Genomic DNA, 21,918 nt, shown 5'->3' with positions numbered 1-21,918 from the left:
CACGTGTAATTGTCATAAAAAATTCTTAAATCCCCACACGATAAATACGATAAACTTATTAATTACTTAAATTGTGAATGATTAATATTAAACAAATCCGATTAATACTGGTTTTGAACTATCAGAAGATGACCTAACTATCACATATTAGTGAATGTTTTAAATGTTATGGCATCATTTATATGTGTTTAAGAATGGTTGATTAAAAAATCATTTAAGTTTAAACATTTCGATTCACAACTCGTTTATTTTTAATGTGTTTTAAATTTAGTTATGTAGATTTGATTGCAAATTAAATACTTTATGTGTATATGAAAAAAATTCTTCCCTAAAAAATAAAAAATAATTTATAATAAAGTAAGTATTCTTTGGAATACAGGACTTGAATATACTCTTTTTTAAACTTATCCTGTAGAATTTAGAAATATTATATTTTTAAAATTTTTATTAATGGTAAAATGAAAGAAATGGTCAAATATGAATGTAAGAAATGTTATATGACATAATTCCATGATGAAATTTAAACTGCTATTCATTAAGGAAGGAACTAATGAGAGAAATAAGTACAAAAGTACAATTGTACTAGTTAATTAGCAATCTAACTTGAAGGTTTTCCTATATGATTAGAATAATAATACAAACAGTTCAGGCTGGAATTCTTTGTTGGAAATACGGAGAAGTAAAATTTTTCTGTGTGTGGCACTTTGTAATAGTCCATAAGCCGATTTAATTTTTGTTAAATAATTTTAATAAGTCAATGTTATCTGTTTATTTACAAAAGCAAAAAATATAATGTCAAAGGTACACTCGAAACGTTCCAGGAATTCTTGCAATATGCTTACTAAAAAAATTTAAATAATATGATAAATTTATTTATAAATTGACAACAATTTTCTATGATATACTCAATATAATTGACTAAATTTGCAAATTATTGGGAAATTATATGTGTTTCTGAATATTTTTAACTATTTATTTAATTTAAAGTTATTAATTATTAATATATATTTTTTTTTAATTAGTTCAAAAAGATATTTATGTATTTTCAGGTCGAAACATGAACTTTATTAGATTATATTATATATTAGCAAATCTAATTATATTAATACAAACACCATTCAAATAGTATATGTGCGTAATAGTACTTAATTTAATCAGATGGGATCTATAATTTGCCAACAAAAACCTTTCAACTTCGGTAAAAAGTATTTTTGCACAATAAATCATTCATTTTCATATCTTTAAACGGATATGTAGAATATTGTACACGTTGTTCTAAATTTAATTTAATAACCATGATAACGACTAAAAAATAGTTAATAGACCATCAAGAGGGTACGTGATATTTCTAAAAGAATGTTTTGTAAATAAGCTTCGATATTTCATATTAATTAATATTAAATTTATCATCTTTTAAAACGCCAAATTCTTATTTAATTAAATTAGTAGAGCACATTCAATTACATAAACTTTTAATAAACAAGATTATATTATTGTATTGTATTAATTATTATTTATTAAAAGCTTTAGAATGCATCAACAATTATCATTTTAAAATATTAATAATTTATATTACAAGTATTAATAATTAATTACTTGACAAATTATTACAGATTTTAATTAAGTAGAATCTCCAATAGGGATGTCCAATGAAGAAATTCACTTAAATAAATAATAACTAATGCAGAAAAAACAAAATATTGATTACATAAAAATTCTCAAAACAAATAAATATTTAAGTATTTGGGAAATTTTGGTGCAATAAATCAGTTCCATGAACTTCAAATCATTCCTCAAATGCGCCACAAGAATGTGATTATTCAGACACACGATACAAACGATATCAAATGAACACTAATTTTGTTAATGAACCATAAAATTTTAAGACAAAAATTTACAAACCTCAGAGGTTTATTTATTTTTATGGAGTCTGATGTAACTATTTCGGTAAGATAGTAATGTTCTGTGTTGTGGGGGGTCACTCTATATCAATTTTTTTTTGGATCCTTGATCTAAATTTATATAATAATTAAATAATTACTGGGATGCCCGTCTGGGTTTATTATTCCATGTGTGGTGCGTATAGGAAATTCAACACCACAGCTAATTAGATTGCGAGATTAACTGGAAGCCAAACACTTGAAGCAATTTAATATTATTGAAAAGGAAAGCTGGAAAATTATGTAACCGTCCATTGATACCTGAATATTATTTATAAGGGGGGAAGTAACAATTAATTGCAAACAAGTTATAAATATTTTTGATATTGAGGAAATAAAAAAGAATTCTGTTGAGCAATAAATTCCTAAATTTATAGGTGAAATAATTTTTTAAAAATTTAATTTTTACTATTAAAATATATATATATTTTTTGTTGTCAAAATATTTATTATAGTAAGTTCTACAAATTATGGGAATTAATTATTTTTTATTATTATATTTTGGACAAACCAAGGCATGAAACGTCAAATAAATTTTTTGCTTCAATAATTTTATTATTATATATTTATTAATAATATTGTAGGAATATTTTAAATTATTATTTTGCCATAGGAAGCTGCTTCCAGTGGTTTGATCAAAAACAATAACTTGTGTATCACTATCCAAATTGATGTAATTTCATAATAAAAGCATTATCATTTCGAATATTCTATTAATAATGCACAAAACATTGCATAACGAGATAAAAATCCGAAAACAAAAAGTTGACGTAAACACGTAAACCTTATTGTTCTTAATAACAGTCCAAAACAATGAACGCGTAAGCCACATTTCAAAACGTTGATAAATCACAAAAATAAGCATCCGAAAGGATTGATAAATTTGACAGTTATGAAATTCTTAAACAAAATTATTGCAAGCGTGCGATAAGAAGCCTAGTAAAGAGCAACTCACATTCGAGCTTTCATCATGCGAAGAAGCCGCGCTATTTAAGCGCGTACGTTCAACTTGATACTCATTCAACAAATCCAATTCGAACCATCAACATACATATAGAAACTAGTGTCCCTTGGTGTTTAAAGTGTTTACTTTTTGGACTGTATACAAATAAAGATGGCGAAGATTTTGAGCAGTTTTGTGACCTCGGCCTTCCAAACAATAGGATACCCAGCCCAGGAGAAGACCTACAACCCCGAGGAAAGGATCATAACTTTGGACGAGGTGTCGTGGCACGACAGCGCCGGCGATTGTTGGGTTGTAATATACGACAGAGTCTACGACATCACAGACTTCCTTGACGAGGTAAGGATCAGAAAGCTCCTATCAAATTAACTTACTTATCTACGTTTCACCAAAAAGGAACACCATTTAAATTTGGTTTTTCTTTGCAGCATCCTGGTGGCTCCGACATTCTTTTGGAATACGCCGGGAGGGACGCCAGTGTGGCCTTCCGAGGATCTGGACACAGCAAGCAAGCAATTAGGGCACTCGACCGTTTCTTGATCGGTGAACTGCCCATGCACGAAAGGATCTTCAGGAAGCCTGGGGGTTATAATCTAAGTGACATTCCTGAGTAGTCAGCTTCCTGCTCCTATTTATTGAAGAATTGCATTTAAAAGTATTATTGTAAAAGTGTGACGAGGGAATATTTATTTATTAATTTGATTAGGATTAACACTAAAACGTCTATTTATATAATCCTTAATATTGTTTGTATTGTCAATGTTTCTCGTTACTTTATCAAAGCAGTATTTAGGTATTTATTGTTAATTTATTTTGTATTATTAACATAGATTGTAATATTAAGAAAACAGTATTTCATTAAACCACAGTAATTAATATTATTACAAAATATTGCTTATTATTAACTCCAATCCCTATAGTAACATCCTCTTAAATTTGCGATAAAATTAATCTCAATTCAATTACGCAACAGAGGCAAACTTCATATGTGAAACATTTTGTTTTTTAAAGCTCTTGCTCGGTTAATGTTAATAAATTAGAAGATTATCTTATTCTTTTCAAAACATTTTTCTTATTTTCTGCATGTTAAATTTTGCACAACACAGATAAAGTTTTAAAATTAAAAGATAAATATAAATCACGTTATTTGCTTATTTTTTTACATCAATATTTTAGTTGTTATACACATTATTACATTAATATTAATGATAAGGTGTCTAAGCTGATGGTAGTGATTTTAAAAATTGCCTAAAAAGTAATTAGAACATGAATAAAATAAATATAAGACTGTGGTAAAATTAAGATTTACTAATTACTTTTTTCTATTGAATTTATATGTTCTGATTAACCATTGAATAAAATGTGAATCTGAGAACAACAATTTCAGTTCTAAATATAAGATCATAAGCAGAATGGTCTGATTGATTTGAAATGCAATATCCCTTTGGCATTTTCGTTTGATCTTTCCGTATTTAATCTAGCTTGTTTGTTAAAACTACTAGCTCTATTTTTTGGTCATTTACATACTAAGTGAGATTCGTTGTATTAATTTTCAGGGTTGCGACCTAAGATTAATTGATGTGGTGAAAAACTAGTTGTCTTTACTCTCATATTGTACGAAATTATGAAGCTGATAATCCTAGTAATCCTGTACTTAAAGTTTTAAGTTAAGGTAGGACTAAAAACCAATAAAATTGGATCAATAAATAAATCCTAAGGGCCTTCAATTATTTCCTTATTTATTTCTGATTAAATTATATACTAATGAATGTAATATAAGACTATCTGAAATTTATCATTTTTGAGACATAGGTAACAATATTCTTCTATAAGAGATGTAATTGATTTAAATTTATCATTCTTCTTGTACACAAATTTGCATAAAAATTAATTAGTACATATTTATAAAAAAATAATTAACTTTAATATGTTGAATTGTAACATAAATAAGTAAATTATTGTCTTTAAAACGGTATTTTGTAACTGATTTTAAAAACAAAATTGTATTGACGCATAAAATAATATAAGTGCATATTTGTTTTTAATTTATAATTAAAAATATTTCCCCACAATATTGTCAATTCTCCCAATAATGTAAATATTATCGTTTCGCAATGTTAAGGTACGTAATATGTATTTCGTTATGATACTAGTAAAATTTAGACATTGGGAGTACGTAAATAATGTTTACTATAACTGTCTTCTTTGAATAAACGTTAGATAAACAAATTCCAAATTTCGTTTCATCATGCAACTATATAAATTCGGTACGATCAACTTAAAATTCATTCATAAAGTGCTATTCGACTCAAACTAATCGACTGTGGCAGCAAAATGACAAAGTTAACTTTTAACAACAGTTTCGCCAGCTTATCATTGGAAGGTATCAGCTACGATGTGATTCCAAATGATTGTGTGGATGCTGGACCGGAAGAGAGGGTTATAACTTTGGATGAAGTATCCTGGCACGACACTCTGGATGATTGTTGGATTGTAATCTACGATAGGGTTTACGATATTACAGATTTTCAAGATGAGGTAAGTCATATTTTTAATTTCCGTTCAAGATTATGATTTAACTGTTTAATTTCCTTCATTAGCATCCAGGTGGTTTCGATATTCTTCTAGAATACGCTGGGAGAGACGCAAGCGTTGCTTTCAGAGGGTCTGGTCACAGCAAACAAGCTTTAAGAGCATTAAATCGTTTCATGATTGGTGAACTTCCGATCAACGAACGGATTTTCAGGAAAGCTGGAGGTTACAGTTTAAGTGACATTCCTGAATAAGTTCTACTGTTTGATGTACTATGTCCCTGTGATAAGTGGCTAATTTTTGAATTAGTATTAATTGAAGTAATTTTTTTTGTTACTAAATAATATCTTAAAATGTAGCTTAAGTTAAGAATAATGTATACTTTGAAGTTCGTCATCAGTATTAGCTTATTATATATAATAATATAAAAATTATATTTGTCTTTATAGTGTATATTATTTATTGAATATAAACTGTACAAAAAATACTTTTTTGTTTTTTTTAATAATTTAAATAAAAGGTTGAAGTAATCAGAATAAAACACAAAAAATATGTAAAATAAACCAAAAACTCGGTTACAATATATTTAGCAGCAGCTTGAATAGATAAATTATTGGAAGCAAATATATATTTGAAATATTTCCTCTACGTATCACGAAATATTGATTGATATTCGATCTTCTCTAGCACGCATTTCATACGTTTTGCAATATCCGTTATTTTATATCCTCAGAAACCGCATTCCTTATCATTATCCACCACATAATGTACTAATTTATCCTTGAATTGTGCGAATTTGAAAAAAAAACGTACTCATGTTTGATATGAAATTCAGACTCCATGGGAAACTGTAATTATGCCTTGAAGAAACCGTAATATATCAAATTGTGCGTTTAATTTTGCTTGATTAAGTTGTGAAAAAATAAGTCTAAATGTAGATAAATGCAGTGTGAGGTTGTCCAACCCAGGACCAGAATTTATGCTGATTTATAAATAATTTATTTATTGATTTAGTCAACACGTTTTGGACAAACTATCGTCTTAAATTTCTAAAGTCTTATAACATATATATGTTAGTTAAAGAAATTTCCAATTTTTTATCCAGTTTGATAGTGGGTGATATGTATGTATGTAATGGATCTCTTCGACAAGGGAGGGTCAACTAATGTTTTTACTATGGCTTACTTCGGTCTACTTTGGGCGTTTTAATCTCCAGAAGTAGATACTAAAGACTTAAATCTACTTTTCCCCGGTCAAAGATCAACGACGTGACATTTAAGATGTTTCATACTATACATTTAGCACCAAATATTGCTTATATTGATGTTTTTTATCAATGTACAAATATTAACGTCTTCATTAATTATTAAAGACCGAAAAAATTAAAAACTTATAGTAATTTCAGTTTTTTTCTTGATTTTGAAAAACTGTTTCCATTATAACAATGTGTTTCCTGTTTTTGGGTCTATTTAAAGACTTTAAAAAAGAAGTGATTAAAATAATATCGAACCCAAACAACATTTGAGCTAAATATAAAACAAAATTATTAAAATAATACCATTATTAATGCAAAATGTTTGCGTCATTTTAATTTCCATTTTTATTTTATATTCTTTGATAACTTTTACATGTTTACAACCTTTTTAAGAAATTTATCAATAATTTCTATGATCAATAACGTATCAATAGGGGCTTAAGGAAATTTAATAAAATAATTTAGTACCCACAGAGTATAAATATAAATGTGTACAATAAAACATTATAATTGTAATTATTAAACATTATTATTTACATGAAAACATAAACAAGTGTAAGATGCCAATAAAAATAACGTAATAACGCCCATGTTTTGACTTATCGTATGATTCTCTTACGTAAAGCTCACCAATTTTGATACTTAATAATTAATTATATAGCAACAACTAAATTTAACTAAATTGTGTAAATATAACCCACGTGTTATTATATCAATTTTAACAGATTAAATGAACACATTACGAACTTACCTTAATTTTTACCACCTGACAATTAAAGTTATTAAAAGAATTAAAAAAAGACGTAAAAATATTAAATTTTATATTTGGCACAGTATAACACATTTGGTTAAATAAGCATGGTTCCATTGTAAAAACGGACTTACGCTTAGGTCTATCATTTTCAATAATCTTATTTGTAGCAAGTTGTATGAACACCGAGTTATAAATAGACATTTAGTATATAGTTCGAGTATAAGTATAACATACAGTATATTACAGACAGGTACATATAGAACTTGAGTAATTTACACATTGGGATATATATTTCTGCGAGAAATTTCAGGTACACGATAAGACGAACAGTGTTTTATACATGTATTCATTTTTTGTAAAAAAAAAGAAAAAATTAATATAAGATTCAGGTTTTATTATACAATGATAGTATCACAACCTAAATATCGAAATGGAGCAGTGTTAAAAATGGGTCAAGACCACAATATCATTATGATTATCTTGGGTTAACGTTCTTCGCTAAGTCTGAAATTAAAATAAAACCAAATTTGCCGATAATTAATTAATAGTTTTGGCCTTGAACCTGTACAGTTCGTAAGATTTGCCAAATGAATTCCGATAATTGCCCACATTGTGATCAATGGATTTCCTGTTTATACACATCAATTTGTCGAATTTTAAAATTTTTAACATTAATAACATACATATCAATATAAAAAGTCGATTCTTGTAAATTAAAATAACTAATACCTGTAACGACAAAAATCCAATAAAATCATTTAAAAAACCAATCACAGAAAGTCGTTAAAAATTAATTAATAATAATAAATTAAAGAAGTTAAAATCAACGAAACAAAGGAAGGCAGTGTCAGCAATATTTGTTTTTCCTCCTGCTACATCGGAATAAGTAGGAATATAAAATCCAGAGGACGATAGAAATACCACCCAACATATACACGTTGATGACGGTATTTTCGTTGGGCATTATACATTTGGTGAAGGCGTAATTGTTGGGAGTAAAGACGCCCTAAAAATTGCAGAAAACACATCTTTTAAACCATGTTGAAACAAGTCGAAAAATCTAATTCAATAGATAATATGATCAGTATTAGATGATGGGTTATCAAAACCAAAAATGTAATAAAACAATAAGAACTAAATGATAATTTATTGAATGTATTTAAACCTAATTAAGTGAGATAAAACATGCTGTTGAATCATTGAAAACTCTGTAAAATAAACTCAGAATATACTGATATAATTATAAAAACTAAATTGATGACTTTTCACTTTTGATATTTATTTTTAAAATTAAATGATTAGTAATCAAATTAATCTGAAATTTGATTAGTTCCAATGAATATTTCGTTTTCTCATAAAAAATAAATATCTTAAAGCATTTCTCATATACCAACCTTCACCAAAATTAATAATGTGCAAGAATATTAAAAAAGGATATTGAAATATTGCTTACCATTCCAAAATTGGGATTTTCCTTGTTCCTCCAACTAAAACTGGGAATGGTTATTTCCAAACCATCTCCCACAGGTAATTTTCTGCTGCATCCATGATGGGTGTGCCCTGAAAGAGCTAGTCTGGGTTTAATTTGATTTAAAATTTGTAACGTCGCCTCTTGACTCAGGCACTCCCAACGTTCCCTAAATCGCTCGTGTTTTACTGGCAAGGGGGCCGCGTCAAAATCAGAGCATTCAGCATCTGATTGTCTGTATAGAGGATAATGCTTGAAAAATAAAACATTTATGAACATTACATAATTGAAGATTAAATTTAATTTACCTGCATAAGTATAGGATGGCTGTACACATCAAGGTAACTTCTCTTGTCACATTTGTCCACTTGTGTACCTCTTGTACACTGCAGAATTTCTAAAAGCCCCATTTAAATACACCTCATTTTATTTATGACACTACTTACTTTTAATTTTGTTCAGTTCATACTCTGCTGGTTTACACAAAAAGCATCCATCACCTTCCAAAGCCATACTATTAATGAGAACAAAATGATTTCCTCTAAGCGAAACTAACTGAACTGCTGGAGCATTAAAAGCAGTAACAAATCTTTGATTTAAATAAGGACTTACACTAAAACAGGAAATTTATTACCACATTAAACACATAAAAGCAAGCATTGTACCCATAGTGAAAGCCTATGTCATGGTTTCCAACAACTACATACAATTTTGTTTCATCGGGCACATGAAACAAATTGTAAAATCTTTTAATATAATAGTCAAACTCAGCAGCACTACAATATAATCCCTCATCAGTTAAGTCACCAAGTACAAAGACTAGTTCAGGTTTATGCAATTGAATGGCAGTCTGAAATGCCCTATACATTTGCCATTCCCTTCGTAACTTATCAAACCAGTGTCCATTTCTAGAGCCCAGTAAATGGGTGTCAGCCAGTACCATAACTTTGACTGGTTTTTCATTTGTGCTTTTAATGTTTGGATCCTCATTGTTGGGATCTAATATAGGCCACCCACACTAAAATTTAGATTAAATTAGTAAACAAACAGTTGTTATTCATAACCTAGTATAATCTGATAAATTATTATAGAAAAACTAACATTGCCTATGACAGCATAATAAATGCCGTATTCACAATAAAGAAATAAACAGATAATAAAGGAAATCACTTCAACAATGTATTTTATATTTGAGCGCATTGTTGACGGCAAACAGTAAATGCCTGTAGCGACATCTACAAGCGATACTATTCATCATTTGATAATTAAATTTATTTAATATTTTATTTTATTGCATTATGCTGTCTAATATTTTATTTTGGAATAAAATAGCAATTATTGGGTAGATATAGATGATACTACTTAAAACGGTTCTAATATTCTGTTCTACATTAAAAATAAAATTAAACACATATATTATTATATTATATATTTGTGTCAATGTATTTTACAACTTAAATTGATAAATAAAAATATCAAAAATATATTATGTCTCCATACTATCATTGTCAACACATTTTACAATTAGTGGCTCATAAGTCCACTTGGGAAATACCCTCTTATACAGATTCATTAATACTGTATCTTGAGATTTTAACTGACCATCAAACACACATTTCATATGTCCATGTGTGCCTAATGGTTCTTTTATGTGTCCATTTCTTCCCATTTTTGTCCTGAGTTTACAAGCCTTAAAGTACTCAATATCTTCTCTGTTGAAGAACATAAACCTTATCACTGCTGATCTTTTATGAATTTTCAATGGGTGGCCTGATAAAACAATTCGTTTTATAACCAAACGATTCGGATTGCACGATAATAAGCTTCCTGTTGCCACTAATGTTAACCTGTTGTTGATTTCCTTATAACAAAGGACTGGGGCTGGAGGAAATTGAATTGGGGCAAAGAATGTTGCTACAGATGTAGACTCAGGTTGGAAATATCTTTCAAACTAAAAACAAAATATATCTTTAGTACAATTTTGTATCATAAAAGAAAGTTTTACCTTATGTTTTGAACCATTAGTGTGGCAACTAAATATGGGATTAACTGCAAATCTTCTGTAGCCACATTGGAAAATCAGTCTTTCTTTTGATTTAATGGGGAAACTGTAGTAGGGTGTTCTTTTAAGCACTGTATTCACAACACTCATCTTGTGCTCATTGGGGAAGAGACCAATGACAACAACTGGAGATGCAGTTTGCTTAAACGTCGACCATAATAATTGGGACACATCTTTTATGTGGATTGTTATGTACCAACCAGGCTACAAAAATTTAATATAATACAATAAACATGTTAAGATAATATTTATATTTACCATAGGTCCATCAATGTTCTCTTGTTCCTTAATGATTCTTCTTTTAGTTCTATCAAAGTTCTGAAACTGGAAAATTCGAGCGTAGTCACTGGGCAAGTTTTCATAGACATCCCAAGGAGATGTCCTAAAACTTTCCAGACCTCTATACTTTTGAAATCTGTCTTTTGCCAATTGTTCTTGAGGAGTATCCACCTCATCAGGAAACATGAGGTCAGTCTTTGCAGCCTTTAATTTATTCAGAGCCTCCTTTTCACTAACCAAATCCATTTGTTGATCATATTTATCATCAGAAACAGGTACTTCTGATTCAGCAACTGACTGAAGATCTGCATCCTCTTGCTCAGACATTTCTGACTTTTCCTCAGACATTGCATCCATGTATTCATCTTCTGAGTTTTCTTCTTCATCTTCATCACCTGATTCAAATATATCATCTTCTTCTGGAATCCAAGCTGCTTGGTAATCTGACCATCCAACAGGAACTTTCCTTTTTCTCAACTGGAAAATTAAGAGATATAATAGAAATTTGTACTTAGTAAATAAATTAAAATGTTACTTTTTGTTCCTTTTCAGCCATTTCAATCTCTTCATTTGTTGGCCATGTTTGTTCAGCATCCATTGGATCTGGAATGTTCTCAGAGTCCAATGATTCCTGTTTACTGGGGTCGCATTTAGCCAAAATTTTCACGTATGTTTTCGAATCGTCATCCATAGACTCTCCTTTTCTAAATAAATTATTATTAATTATCTATATTAATGGTAATAGGTCTTACTTGACTTACCTTGACTTCTCTAACTGATTGGGATCATAAGGAGCATCAATTTGTAACATCTGGAAGTCTCCTAGTCCTGGTATGTGAACCAATCCATTAACTGATATAGAATTGGTGCCTCTGAGGTATCCAGTGACTCTTAATACGCCCATAGGTCCTTCCAAATCAGGAACATATTCAATTTCTTCCCCATATAAATGTGGTCTTCTGTCTCTGTAAAACACTGACTTTTGTTTTTGGTTGCCAATTTTCCTTAATAGGTTTAAACCATGGGCATTACTGTCCAGCAGCATTATATTGTCTTCAGGTAACCATTTTTCTACAAGTTTCTGAATTTTTTGTTTGCATTCAGTTTTATGTTTATTTTGAGCCAAACTTTCCAAATCTGTTAAAGCTACAACTGGAGTTGGTAAACCCTAAAAAATTAAAGTTTTGCTATGAGTTTCAGTATAAATAGTAAATAAATAATGCCTTACCTGTGCCAAACAAGCTGTGAGAAGTTTTTGACTTGCATTATCAATATGTGAATCATCATCTGCTCCACATACTGCAGATACCAAAAAGAGGACAGTGTCACAAATTTTCAAAGAATCCAACACATCTAAATCATTATCCTTTGGAGGGACAACAAATGAGAACCTCTGTTTAAAACGTGGCAAACTAAAATTTGAAATTAGTAAATCTTAAACAGTAACTAAACATGTAAAACTTACCAAACATGTGTGACTCCAGAGGTTGAAACTCTTACAAGGGCTTGATCATCACATTGTGTTAAAATTGAAAGTGCAGTATTAGGATCAATATCTTTGTTTAAAGGCACCACACATACTAAAAATGGAGCATAACTTAGGCCACCTAGAGATCTTTTTTTAGCCAATAGTTCCTCCCTCTTATTTTGCCTGATTTGATTAGCCTGATGCCTCCTTTCTTCTCTTGTTAGGACATGCTTATTTCTAGACACTTGTTTCTTAACAGAAACCTTTCCTGCAAGTAATTAATTAAAAAATATATATATTTTCGAGAAACATAACCTAAAAATACCTTTGTTTAACGCTGTCAAAGCTCCTTTAGATCGATGTCTGCCATGCTTATGCTCTTTATTCGATTGTTTAAAAGCTCCAGGTCTGTGAGCAATTCCTTTGTCAATCCCCATAACTTTAGTCAACGAATATTATGATTATTTTGAAACCGCACGTGTTTACCATTTAACCAAAAACGTGTTATGTGACAGAACCTGTTTAAATATCAAACCGTAAAAGTTACTAGCTTCTTTACAGGTAAGAGAGGTCCAGACCCTGGTTTTAAGTTGGTCGCACTGCGGCACATGCGTTTTGAAATCAAGTTACAGTGTGTTTACTCGATGCAAGCGGCAATTATTTTTTAGTGGGTTTCGCATTGTTTAATCACAGTCTATTGAGACAGTGATAGTAAAATGGAGGACGATAATAATTTGTACCATAAACTGAAGAAATTTGCCAAGATCAATGAACATTTTCGGAAAGAGTTTGAGGTAAGTCCACTTAACCTCCACTTTATCACTTTTTAAATGCTAATAACTCCTATATTTTTAGTTGTCTGAAACGAATACTACTTTGAGTAGGTCTAGTAGAAATAGATCTCTTCTAAATTACATTGCTACTGAATTATTACATGTTGCACAATATTTTAATGAGATTGTAACACTATTTTCAAAGGAGCTGCCCATTTTGTTAAATATTGTGATTCACAACAATATTTCAGAAAATTTTGATTATGAAAAACATGTTTTAACTTGTTTTGTGCTCAGTAAAATTGTCCAAAAACGTGGTGACTTGGCCAGGTATAAAAAATCTGATAAGACAATCATGTTTCTTTAATTAGTTTGATTTTAGTTACACACTAAAATATTTTGAAAAACATCCATCTCCTTTTGAAGATAAGTCTCATAATACACCAAAAAAACGAAAAATTGCTAAAACAATGCTTGTTAATGAGTTGGAATTAATTGAAGTAGAAAGTACATACCATATTTTAAAAACAAATCCAGACCATTTTAGAAATGTCTGGAGTTGGTGTTATTTTTTAAATAAATTTGTGACCAATACAGATAGTCGAGTAAAATGGTAAGAACATATATATTCTTTATATAAAATGTATTTATTATATAATATAATTTTCCCCTTTTTGAATATAAAAGTTTTACTAGAAAAATAATAACATGAAGTAAATGCTTATAAACATTTACAATGTAATATTAAAAACTCAATTTGTTTATCAATAATTGACCTTTTTAGGGTTGTTTGTCATATTTTGTCTATCTTGTTTGGATTCAGTGAAAACCAACTTGAAAGACTAATAAAATCACATATGAATGAAGGTTTGGCCAGAGAATACCTGTGTACTTTTAATCTAAACTCATCACTTATCAATGTGACACCAACTACTTTAATAGACAAACATCCACAAATTTCATCATTACCTAAAGTCTTGGATGTTGATAATATTGTAAATATCTGTGGAATTTATCTACCAACTTGTGGAAGACCCATAGAAACTGAATATTTGTTAGAAGTAAAATCAACAACAAAAAACTTGAGAAAAATTGCCCTGGGATTGACTTCCAATAAAGCCATTTGCCTACAAGGTCCAGTAGGAAGTGGTAAAACTAGTTTAGTAGAATATTTAGCATCGAAAACTGGACGAATAATCGGAAAAAATTTTGTCAAAGTTCAATTAGGGGACCAAACTGACAGTAAAATGTTACTGGGGACTTATAGATGTACAGATATTCCAGGAGAATTTGTATGGCAACCAGGAGTGTTAACTCAGGTATAATTTTATTATGTAAAATAAAAATAATTGAAGATACAGTTTTCAATTTTATATTTTTCCCTAATATAATTAATTTAGATCAAGTAAAATTAAGATTATTGTTTACTTTAGGCTGTTGTGGAAGGAAACTGGTTGCTTCTAGAAGATATTGATTCTGCTAGCATGGATATAGCATCAGTTTTAACTAGTTTATTAGAAAATCATTGTTTAACTGTACCTGGATACAAAGATTCTGTACCTGTAGATCCCAAATTCCAACTATTTGTTACTCAAAGGTTTGTGTTTTAACTAATAGAATGCCCCAATCAATCATTTAAAAACATTTCTTTTAGACTAGTCACAACAATTACTGGTCATCACAAAAAACACTCCAATGCCATGTCTTTGTTGGACAAGCATTTGCTGCAAATTAATATTGATCCCCTCTCTACAGAGGATTTGACTGAAATTCTTCTCACTCGCTACTCACAATTCAGTACCATCACAGACCGTATGATCAACGTTTTCCAACTTTTCAATCAAACTTCTTCAGACAAAAAGATGATGACACTTCCTAAAAGTGGCAGATTGATTTCGACGCGAGACTTTTTCAAGTGGTGTTCAAGAGCCATAATCGATTTTGAAGTGAGCAGCCAAACTAGTGCCTTGAAAGTTTTACAGGATGCCATAGATGTTTTCTGTTGTTCATATGCTGACTCTGAAGAAGCATTAAAATTGGCAATTGAAATTAGTACAAATTTGAGTATTATTAATCAAAAAGCTGAATACTTCTTTAAAGCGTACAAGCCTGATATGCAGTTGACAGCTGGTAATTTAGTAGCAGGGCGTGCGTCTATGAAAAGGGAGGTCAATTTGTATAGCAAACAGACCAAATTCTCTTTTACAAGACCTTCAGCAGTTTTATTAGAACGTATCATGTGCTGTATTAATTTACAAGAACCGGTACTTTTGGTCGGCGAAACAGGTACAGGAAAAACGTCTTCAATCCAGTTCCTGGCTAATACAGTTGGACAAAAGTTGGTGGTGATCAACATGAATCAGCAGTCAGACTCAGCAGATTTGTTAGGCGGATATAAACCTGTGGATTTCAAGTTTATTATTGCGCCAATCCGACGAGAGTTCGAATCTATATTCTGTGACTACTTCAAGGTGGAACCTAATAAGAAATATCTCAGTAACATCGCAATGTGCTTCAACACACATAGGTGGAATGATTTATTGAAGCTTATGATGCAAAGTTATGATGCTGCCATAAAACGTTTAGGAGTGGCCATTGTGGAATCGAATGAGAAGCGTGATTCGAAAAAGTTTCAAAAGGAAGAGAAATTCTTGGAACGTTGGAATATTATTGGTGAAAAATTGCAGAAACTGAGTGTTCAATTAAAACAACAAAATTCGTTGGCGTTCGCATTTATCGAAGGTAGTTTGGTGAAGGCTGTTGAGAATGGATATTGGGTGCTCTTGGACGAGATAAATCTGGCAAATGCGGAGACTTTGGAATGTCTTTCAGGATTATTGGAAGGATCGCGAGGATCTCTATGTCTTTTGGAAAGGGGAGATAAGCAACCCGTTACGAGACACAGGAATTTCACCCTATTTGCTTGCATGAATCCTTCCACTGACGTGGGGAAGAAAGACTTACCTCCAGGATTAAGGAATCGTTTCACTGAGTTTTATGTGCACGAACTGACCGAGAAGTCTGATCTTTTGCTTCTCGTTGATAATTATCTTCAGGCTATGTCATTAAAGGACAAAGATCTAAACATGATTGTAGACTTTTATTTAAAAGTTAGAAAAGAAACCATTACTAGTTTGTCTGATGGTCTAGGACACAAACCACACTATTCCCTGAGATCTCTGTGTCGAGCTTTGATGATAGCTTCAAGCAACCCATGTGGTATATTCAAAAGAAGTCTTTATGAAGCCTTTTGTTTGGGATTTTTGACCCAACTTGATTCCACTTCATATAATATAGTTCAGAAAATGATTACAAGGTAAGTATTCCCGTAAATCAGTCATACAGTAACTAAAGATGTTAATTTTAGTTACATACTTGGTGATGAAAAGGCAGTAAAAGCAATAATGAAACAACCAATTCCTGAACCACAAGATGGTGAAAAATACCTACAATTTGAAGGCTATTGGGTACACAAAGGTTCTTTAGAGCCTAACCCACCAGAAGAATACATATTAACCGATTCCGTCAGACGTAACCTAAAAGATTTGGTGCGAGTCGTCTCCATAGGGAAACTACCCGTTCTATTACAAGGTGACACTTCCGTCGGAAAAACAAGTTTGATCACATACCTGGCTAAATCTAGCGGTAATAAGTGTGTGAGAATCAACAACCACGAACACACTGACTTGCAGGAATATATCGGTTCGTATGTGGCTGACGCCAGCGGAAAACTTGTGTTCCGCGAAGGACTTTTGGTGGAAGCAATGCGAAAGGGGCATTGGATAATCCTGGACGAATTGAATTTAGCCCCTACCGATGTTTTAGAAGCGTTGAACAGAGTTTTGGATGATAACCGGGAGTTGTTCATACCCGAGACTCAGGAAACTGTTAAAGCTAATCCCAACTTCATGTTATTTGCCACACAAAATCCACCAGGCTCTTATGGTGGTAGAAAAATGTTGTCCAGGGCCTTCAGAAATCGTTTCGTTGAGCTGCACTTCAATGAAATTCCCTCACCAGAGTTGGAATTTATATTACACAAAAGATGTCAAATGCCGCCTTCTTACGCTAAGAAGATGATCAATGTAATGACAGAACTACAGGTCCGATTCTTATTTATTTATTTATTTGTTATTACAATTTATTAATTTAATTTAATTTAGGTCAGAAGGAAAGGTTCAGCAGCATTTGCAGGTAAGCAAGGGTTCATGACCCTCAGAGATTTGTTCAGATGGGGTGAGAGATACAGATTAGCCCCCAAAATTGAGAAATTGTACGATTGGGATCAACATTTAGCTGACGAGGGTTACCTCGTATTAGCTGGAAAAGTGAGAAGAGTTGAGGAAAAAAAAGAAATCATTACTGTTTTGGAGAAACACCTGAAAAGAAAAGTTAATCCAGAACACTTGTTTACTTGTAAGTCATTTTTAATGTTACTATTCTTGCATTTCATGGTTTCTTTGTAGTATCCAACAAATGTTCGACGATCACCAAACATATTCTGGAAAAAATAGAACGTAACAAAAGTAAAAACAAAAATATCGTTTGGACCTTTAACATGAGACAACTTGCTGTGTTGGTATCTAAGGCGTTGGAGTTCAAAGAACCCGTACTTTTGGTCGGTGAAACTGGAGGCGGTAAAACTACAATCTGTCAACTAATAGCTGAAGGAAACAAACAAGAACTGCTAACTGTTAATTGCCACATGCACACGGAAAGCAGCGATTTTATTGGCGGTTTGAGACCAGTTAGAGACCACTCTGTAAGTCAAAATCCAGTTAAACTCCAACAAGTTATTAACTTATATTCTTACAGGAGGACACCAATAAACTGTTTGAATGGGTCGACGGACCTTTAGTCCAGGCCATGGTTAAAGGAAATATCTTCTTGGCTGATGAAATATCACTGGCTGATGATAGTGTGTTAGAAAGGCTGAACTCCCTCCTAGAGCCTGAACGTTCTCTGTTACTGGCCGAAAAGGGCATCGATTTAAATAACAGCAAGAATTCGGAACTGTTGGTGGCCCACTCCAATTTCCACTTTATTGGAACCATGAACCCAGGCGGTGACTTTGGTAAAAAGGAATTGTCGCCGGCTTTGAGGAACAGATTCACTGAAATTTGGTGTGAGTCGTGCACCGATAAAGACGATTTAATATCCATAATCGAGCATAATGTTAAACCTGGCATTTCCTTTGGTGGCCAACAAGACAAACTTAGTGGAATTGGTAAAAACATTATGGGCTTCGTTGAATGGTTCCAAAGTACCGAACTTGGAAAAAAATTTACCATCAGTATTCGTGACATTTTAACTTGGGTCAACTTTATAAACGCATGTGTTGAAAAAATTGACTTGTCAGATGCTTATATACACGGGGCTTTCTTGACATTTTTGGACAGCTTAGGTTCAGGAGCAACAAGTACAGAAAACCTAAGAAATCTGGAAATATTCAGAAAACAATGCGAGTCTTTCTTATGGAAACAGATAGAGACGTCAGCAAAAATAAAACCTAGACCTTTCAATAAATTGGCCATGGAAATAACTGATAAGACCTTTGGTATTAAACCTTTCTACATAAATAAGGGTCCTTATATTGATTGTAAAGAACATTTCTCCTTCAATGCCCCAACAACAATGTTCAACACCTTGCGTTTGATTAGAGGAATGCAATTGAACAAGGCCATACTTCTGGAAGGAAGTCCTGGCGTCGGCAAAACTAGTCTAGTTACTGCCTTAGCCAAACACACTGGCCACAAAATCTTCAGAGTCAACCTGTCAGACCAAACTGTAATTAATATTTATTTCTTAATTGCTTAATTTATTTCTAATGTGTTGCTTTCAGGACATTTCCGACTTGTTTGGGGCTGACTTACCGATTGAAGGTGGCGTTGGTGGTCAGTTCTCTTGGAGGGACGGCCCTCTGTTACAGGCCCTGAAACAAGGCGACTGGGTTCTGTTAGACGAGCTGAATTTAGCCTCGCAGTCCGTTTTGGAAGGTTTGAACGCGTGCTTCGATCACAGAGGAGAAGTCTTCATACCGGAATTGGGGAAAACGTTCCATATTAAACCCGGCACAAGATTTTTTGGATGCCAGAATCCGTTGAAGCAAGGCGGATCACGTAGGGGTCTGCCTAAGTCGTTCTTGAACAGGTTTATTCAAGTTTACGTTAATTCGTTGACGGAGGAGGACTTGAAGTTCATTTTGGAGAACCAATTCCAAAATATTCCTAAGGAAACGTTGTCGCTGATGTTGGAGTTTAATTCGAAAGTAGTCCGGGAATTGGAAAGTCACACGTTCGGTCACAAAGGAGCCCCTTGGGAGTGTAATCTTAGAGACTTAACTAGGTGGTGTGAAGCTGTTTTGTTCAGCTATGAGAAAAATCCTTGTGAAAACAAGCAATTCCAGCCTGAAAGTTTGGTGAATTTAATTTACGGTGACAGGATGAGGACCGTCAGTGACAAGAACAAAATTGTCGAAATATTCGAAAGTGTTTTCGGTCGGAAGGTCTCGAAAAATGATCCGGTTTTATACGTTAATAAAGAGTCGGTGTACTTAGGCGAAGTATCGATCAGTCGCGATAAGGAAAATTTCAATTACAACATGTGGAAACAGGACAATACTTGTCTAGTGCTGCGCTCACAATTGGCTACTTTGAGGAGTCTGGCCTATTGTGTAAACTTGGGATGGATGTCGATATTGGTAAGTTAATAGTTTGGTTAAATTTGAGTATATTTACGATGTTACTTGATATAGGTGGGCAACTCTGGATGTGGCAAAAGCAGTGTCGTGAAAACGTTGTCCAATTTGTGCGGGAAATGCTTGAAAACTTTGCCAGTGACGTCTGCGATGGACACCACAGATATACTAGGCGGTTTTGAACAGGTAAGTGATTTATTTAAATATTTTTCTGGGGTTCAATTAAAATTTTATACTGACAGTGAAGGATGAGCCTAAAAATGTGCGTGTTACTGGAATTATTAGTAAGTTAACTAACCCATGCCCTAAAGGTGTTTCCTTGTAATAATGTTAATTTACTAGAATGCCGGGAATGCGGGTATAATGGAGAGTAAAAGCATAAATTCGTGCCCTTCTAGAAGACAGTTTTCGTTATAAAAGGGCCAGAAGGGCAATACCTTGCGAACCTAAACGGGGAAATTCTCAACATTTTATTAAGGACTGGGGGGAAATTGTGTGTGCGGGAAGTTTCGTTGCGACACGAGATAAAACGTGTTTTCCAACTTCTCTATCAGATCTAAAGAGCGAAAGTTGCCATTTGATAAACAACCAGCTTTCCTTGCTTAAACATTTTATATACTAATAAATGTAACGTGATGTATGTACATTGTTGATAATTCCGGACCGCAGTTATAAATATTAAAGCCCGAAACATCGGTAGGTCCATAAATTACCCCATAGTTCGAAAAATGCCACTGGCAAATAAATAACGAAACTTTTGAGGTTTTTAATTTACTGCACATATTTTCCTTTCTCGTACTGCTCCAGTTCCGCGTCCGCATTTCCGCTACATTTACTAATCTAATGCCGTACTGCAACCATTCATCGGCGACCCATAAATTATTTATTATTGGATACCGAATGGTGTTTACTCTTACGACAATCGGAGTGGGTTTTGATTGTGTTCACCGATGTGGATGTACAAGGATTTACAATTCTCTTTTTAATCAGGAACTAGAATTAACATTATTTTAAATCTTATTAATTATTCAACATATTATTTATGTTATTGTAATTTGGTGGAGGGCAAATATCACTTAAAAATGTCTCTTTGATTAACATTTTACAATTAAATCGAATAAAAATACCATTCAAATTTAAATTATAGAAATTTGAAAAAAGTACTTTTTGATTTAAATATGTATTTAAAATTTTGTGCCATGAAAACACAAATTTTACATGTGAAACAAGTTAAATTGCAGCAATTCATTTCTGAATAGGGTCCAACATAAAGTTTGTGCCACTGCTGCTTTTTAATGGAAGAGAATTACTTTTGTCCATTATGCTCTGAGCCATTCAAAGTAAAAGGATGTCGCAAAAAAGAAAGGGCAACCGATATAATAACCCGAACCTGAAGCCTGATATTGAAAATATTTTTTCTCTGTCATTTTAAGTGGTTGGCTTTACAATCTTTTTTCAGTTTCTGTGACTTTTAAATACAATGTGCATGCAAAATATTCTTCAATACTTACCACTAATGTCTTCATTACAATGAAGGGAATTATTATTAAAAAAAAAAAAATAATTTTAGATGATTTTATTAATATCGACTAGTAAACATAGAATTTGAAATTAAAACTCGTGAAAGAATATATCTATGAATGAGTGCTGACAATTGACAAGATGGTACAACAGCATTATTAAATTAACATTATTTATCGCTTTATACTCGATTACAGTTTCATAA

General features: G+C 32.1%; 5 protein-coding genes across 7 annotated transcripts in view; 3 read left to right on the top strand and 2 right to left on the bottom strand.

The window, feature by feature from the left end:
- The first annotated feature begins 2,924 nt into the window (after positions 1–2,924).
- On the top strand, positions 2,925–3,787 carry LOC109594293 (uncharacterized). Its single transcript, XM_020009503.2, has 2 exons — positions 2,925–3,243; positions 3,333–3,787. The coding sequence occupies exons 1-2, from the start codon at positions 3,055–3,057 to the stop codon at positions 3,516–3,518; spliced, it is 375 nt and encodes a 124-aa protein (XP_019865062.1). The 5' UTR covers positions 2,925–3,054; the 3' UTR covers positions 3,519–3,787.
- A 1,325-nt stretch (positions 3,788–5,112) lies between these two features.
- LOC126265307 (uncharacterized) lies at positions 5,113–5,800 on the top strand. Its single transcript, XM_049966300.1, has 2 exons — positions 5,113–5,442; positions 5,505–5,800. The coding sequence occupies exons 1-2, from the start codon at positions 5,239–5,241 to the stop codon at positions 5,688–5,690; spliced, it is 390 nt and encodes a 129-aa protein (XP_049822257.1). The 5' UTR covers positions 5,113–5,238; the 3' UTR covers positions 5,691–5,800.
- Positions 5,801–7,499: 1,699 nt separating this feature from the next.
- On the bottom strand, positions 7,500–10,133 carry LOC109594287 (metallophosphoesterase 1). 3 transcript variants are annotated; one of them, XM_020009495.2, is made up of 6 exons: positions 10,015–10,133; positions 9,579–9,931; positions 9,360–9,526; positions 9,222–9,310; positions 8,899–9,165; positions 7,500–8,451 (listed from the first exon to the last, which is right to left on the bottom strand). In XM_020009495.2, the coding sequence occupies exons 1-6, from the start codon at positions 10,111–10,113 to the stop codon at positions 8,293–8,295; spliced, it is 1,134 nt and encodes a 377-aa protein (XP_019865054.2). In that variant the 5' UTR covers positions 10,114–10,133; the 3' UTR covers positions 7,500–8,292. The 3 variants fall into 3 exon arrangements, with proteins under 3 accessions (XP_019865054.2, XP_049822255.1, XP_019865055.2); XM_049966298.1 differs by having other exon boundaries at positions 7,500–7,949; XM_020009496.2 differs by lacking the exon at positions 7,500–8,451 and adding an exon at positions 8,579–8,653.
- Positions 10,134–10,327: 194 nt separating this feature from the next.
- LOC109594280 (pre-rRNA-processing protein TSR1 homolog) lies at positions 10,328–13,217 on the bottom strand. The gene is made up of 8 exons (XM_020009486.2): positions 13,048–13,217; positions 12,720–12,990; positions 12,483–12,666; positions 12,016–12,422; positions 11,790–11,958; positions 11,234–11,731; positions 10,919–11,179; positions 10,328–10,864 (listed from the first exon to the last, which is right to left on the bottom strand). Exons 1-8 carry the CDS (start codon positions 13,157–13,159, stop codon positions 10,400–10,402), a joined length of 2,367 nt encoding a protein of 788 aa, XP_019865045.1. The 5' UTR covers positions 13,160–13,217; the 3' UTR covers positions 10,328–10,399.
- Positions 13,218–13,337: 120 nt separating this feature from the next.
- LOC109594296 (midasin) overlaps positions 13,338–21,918 on the top strand; it is an 81,672-nt gene continuing 73,091 nt past the window's right edge. The window contains exons 1-12 of the mRNA XM_020009505.2: positions 13,338–13,516; positions 13,578–13,825; positions 13,878–14,108; positions 14,280–14,814; positions 14,929–15,092; positions 15,150–16,811; positions 16,863–17,598; positions 17,659–17,911; positions 17,962–18,257; positions 18,311–19,282; positions 19,338–20,195; positions 20,250–20,378. Coding sequence (XP_019865064.2) covers positions 13,439–13,516; positions 13,578–13,825; positions 13,878–14,108; positions 14,280–14,814; positions 14,929–15,092; positions 15,150–16,811; positions 16,863–17,598; positions 17,659–17,911; positions 17,962–18,257; positions 18,311–19,282; positions 19,338–20,195; positions 20,250–20,378 — 6,162 coding nt within the window. The 5' untranslated portion in view covers positions 13,338–13,438. The remainder of the gene's footprint in view (positions 13,517–13,577; positions 13,826–13,877; positions 14,109–14,279; positions 14,815–14,928; positions 15,093–15,149; positions 16,812–16,862; positions 17,599–17,658; positions 17,912–17,961; positions 18,258–18,310; positions 19,283–19,337; positions 20,196–20,249; positions 20,379–21,918) is intronic.

This window comes from Aethina tumida, chromosome 4, assembly GCF_024364675.1.
Source record: "Aethina tumida isolate Nest 87 chromosome 4, icAetTumi1.1, whole genome shotgun sequence".
NCBI lineage: Eukaryota > Metazoa > Arthropoda > Insecta > Coleoptera > Nitidulidae > Aethina > Aethina tumida.
Note: the sequence above shows the minus strand (reverse complement) of the source record. Positions and strands in the feature narration are given on the sequence as shown.

Coding starts and splice junctions, on each gene's coding strand:
- LOC109594287 (XM_020009495.2), bottom strand. CDS start 10,113: ATGCGCTCAAATATAAAATACATTGTTGAAGTGATTTCCTTTATTATC. Junction 9,932..10,014: donor ATTATGCTGTCATAGGCAAT/GTTAGTTTTTCT, acceptor TCTAAATTTTAG/TGTGGGTGGCCTATATTAGA. Junction 9,311..9,359: donor TGAACTGAACAAAATTAAAA/GTAAGTAGTGTC, acceptor TGGGGCTTTTAG/AAATTCTGCAGTGTACAAGA.
- LOC126265307 (XM_049966300.1), top strand. CDS start 5,239: ATGACAAAGTTAACTTTTAACAACAGTTTCGCCAGCTTATCATTGGAA. Junction 5,443..5,504: donor TTACAGATTTTCAAGATGAG/GTAAGTCATATT, acceptor TTCCTTCATTAG/CATCCAGGTGGTTTCGATAT.
- LOC109594293 (XM_020009503.2), top strand. CDS start 3,055: ATGGCGAAGATTTTGAGCAGTTTTGTGACCTCGGCCTTCCAAACAATA. Junction 3,244..3,332: donor TCACAGACTTCCTTGACGAG/GTAAGGATCAGA, acceptor TTTTCTTTGCAG/CATCCTGGTGGCTCCGACAT.
- LOC109594280 (XM_020009486.2), bottom strand. CDS start 13,159: ATGGGGATTGACAAAGGAATTGCTCACAGACCTGGAGCTTTTAAACAA. Junction 12,667..12,719: donor TCTGGAGTCACACATGTTTG/GTAAGTTTTACA, acceptor TTCAAATTTTAG/TTTGCCACGTTTTAAACAGA. Junction 11,180..11,233: donor AGAACATTGATGGACCTATG/GTAAATATAAAT, acceptor AAATTTTTGTAG/CCTGGTTGGTACATAACAAT.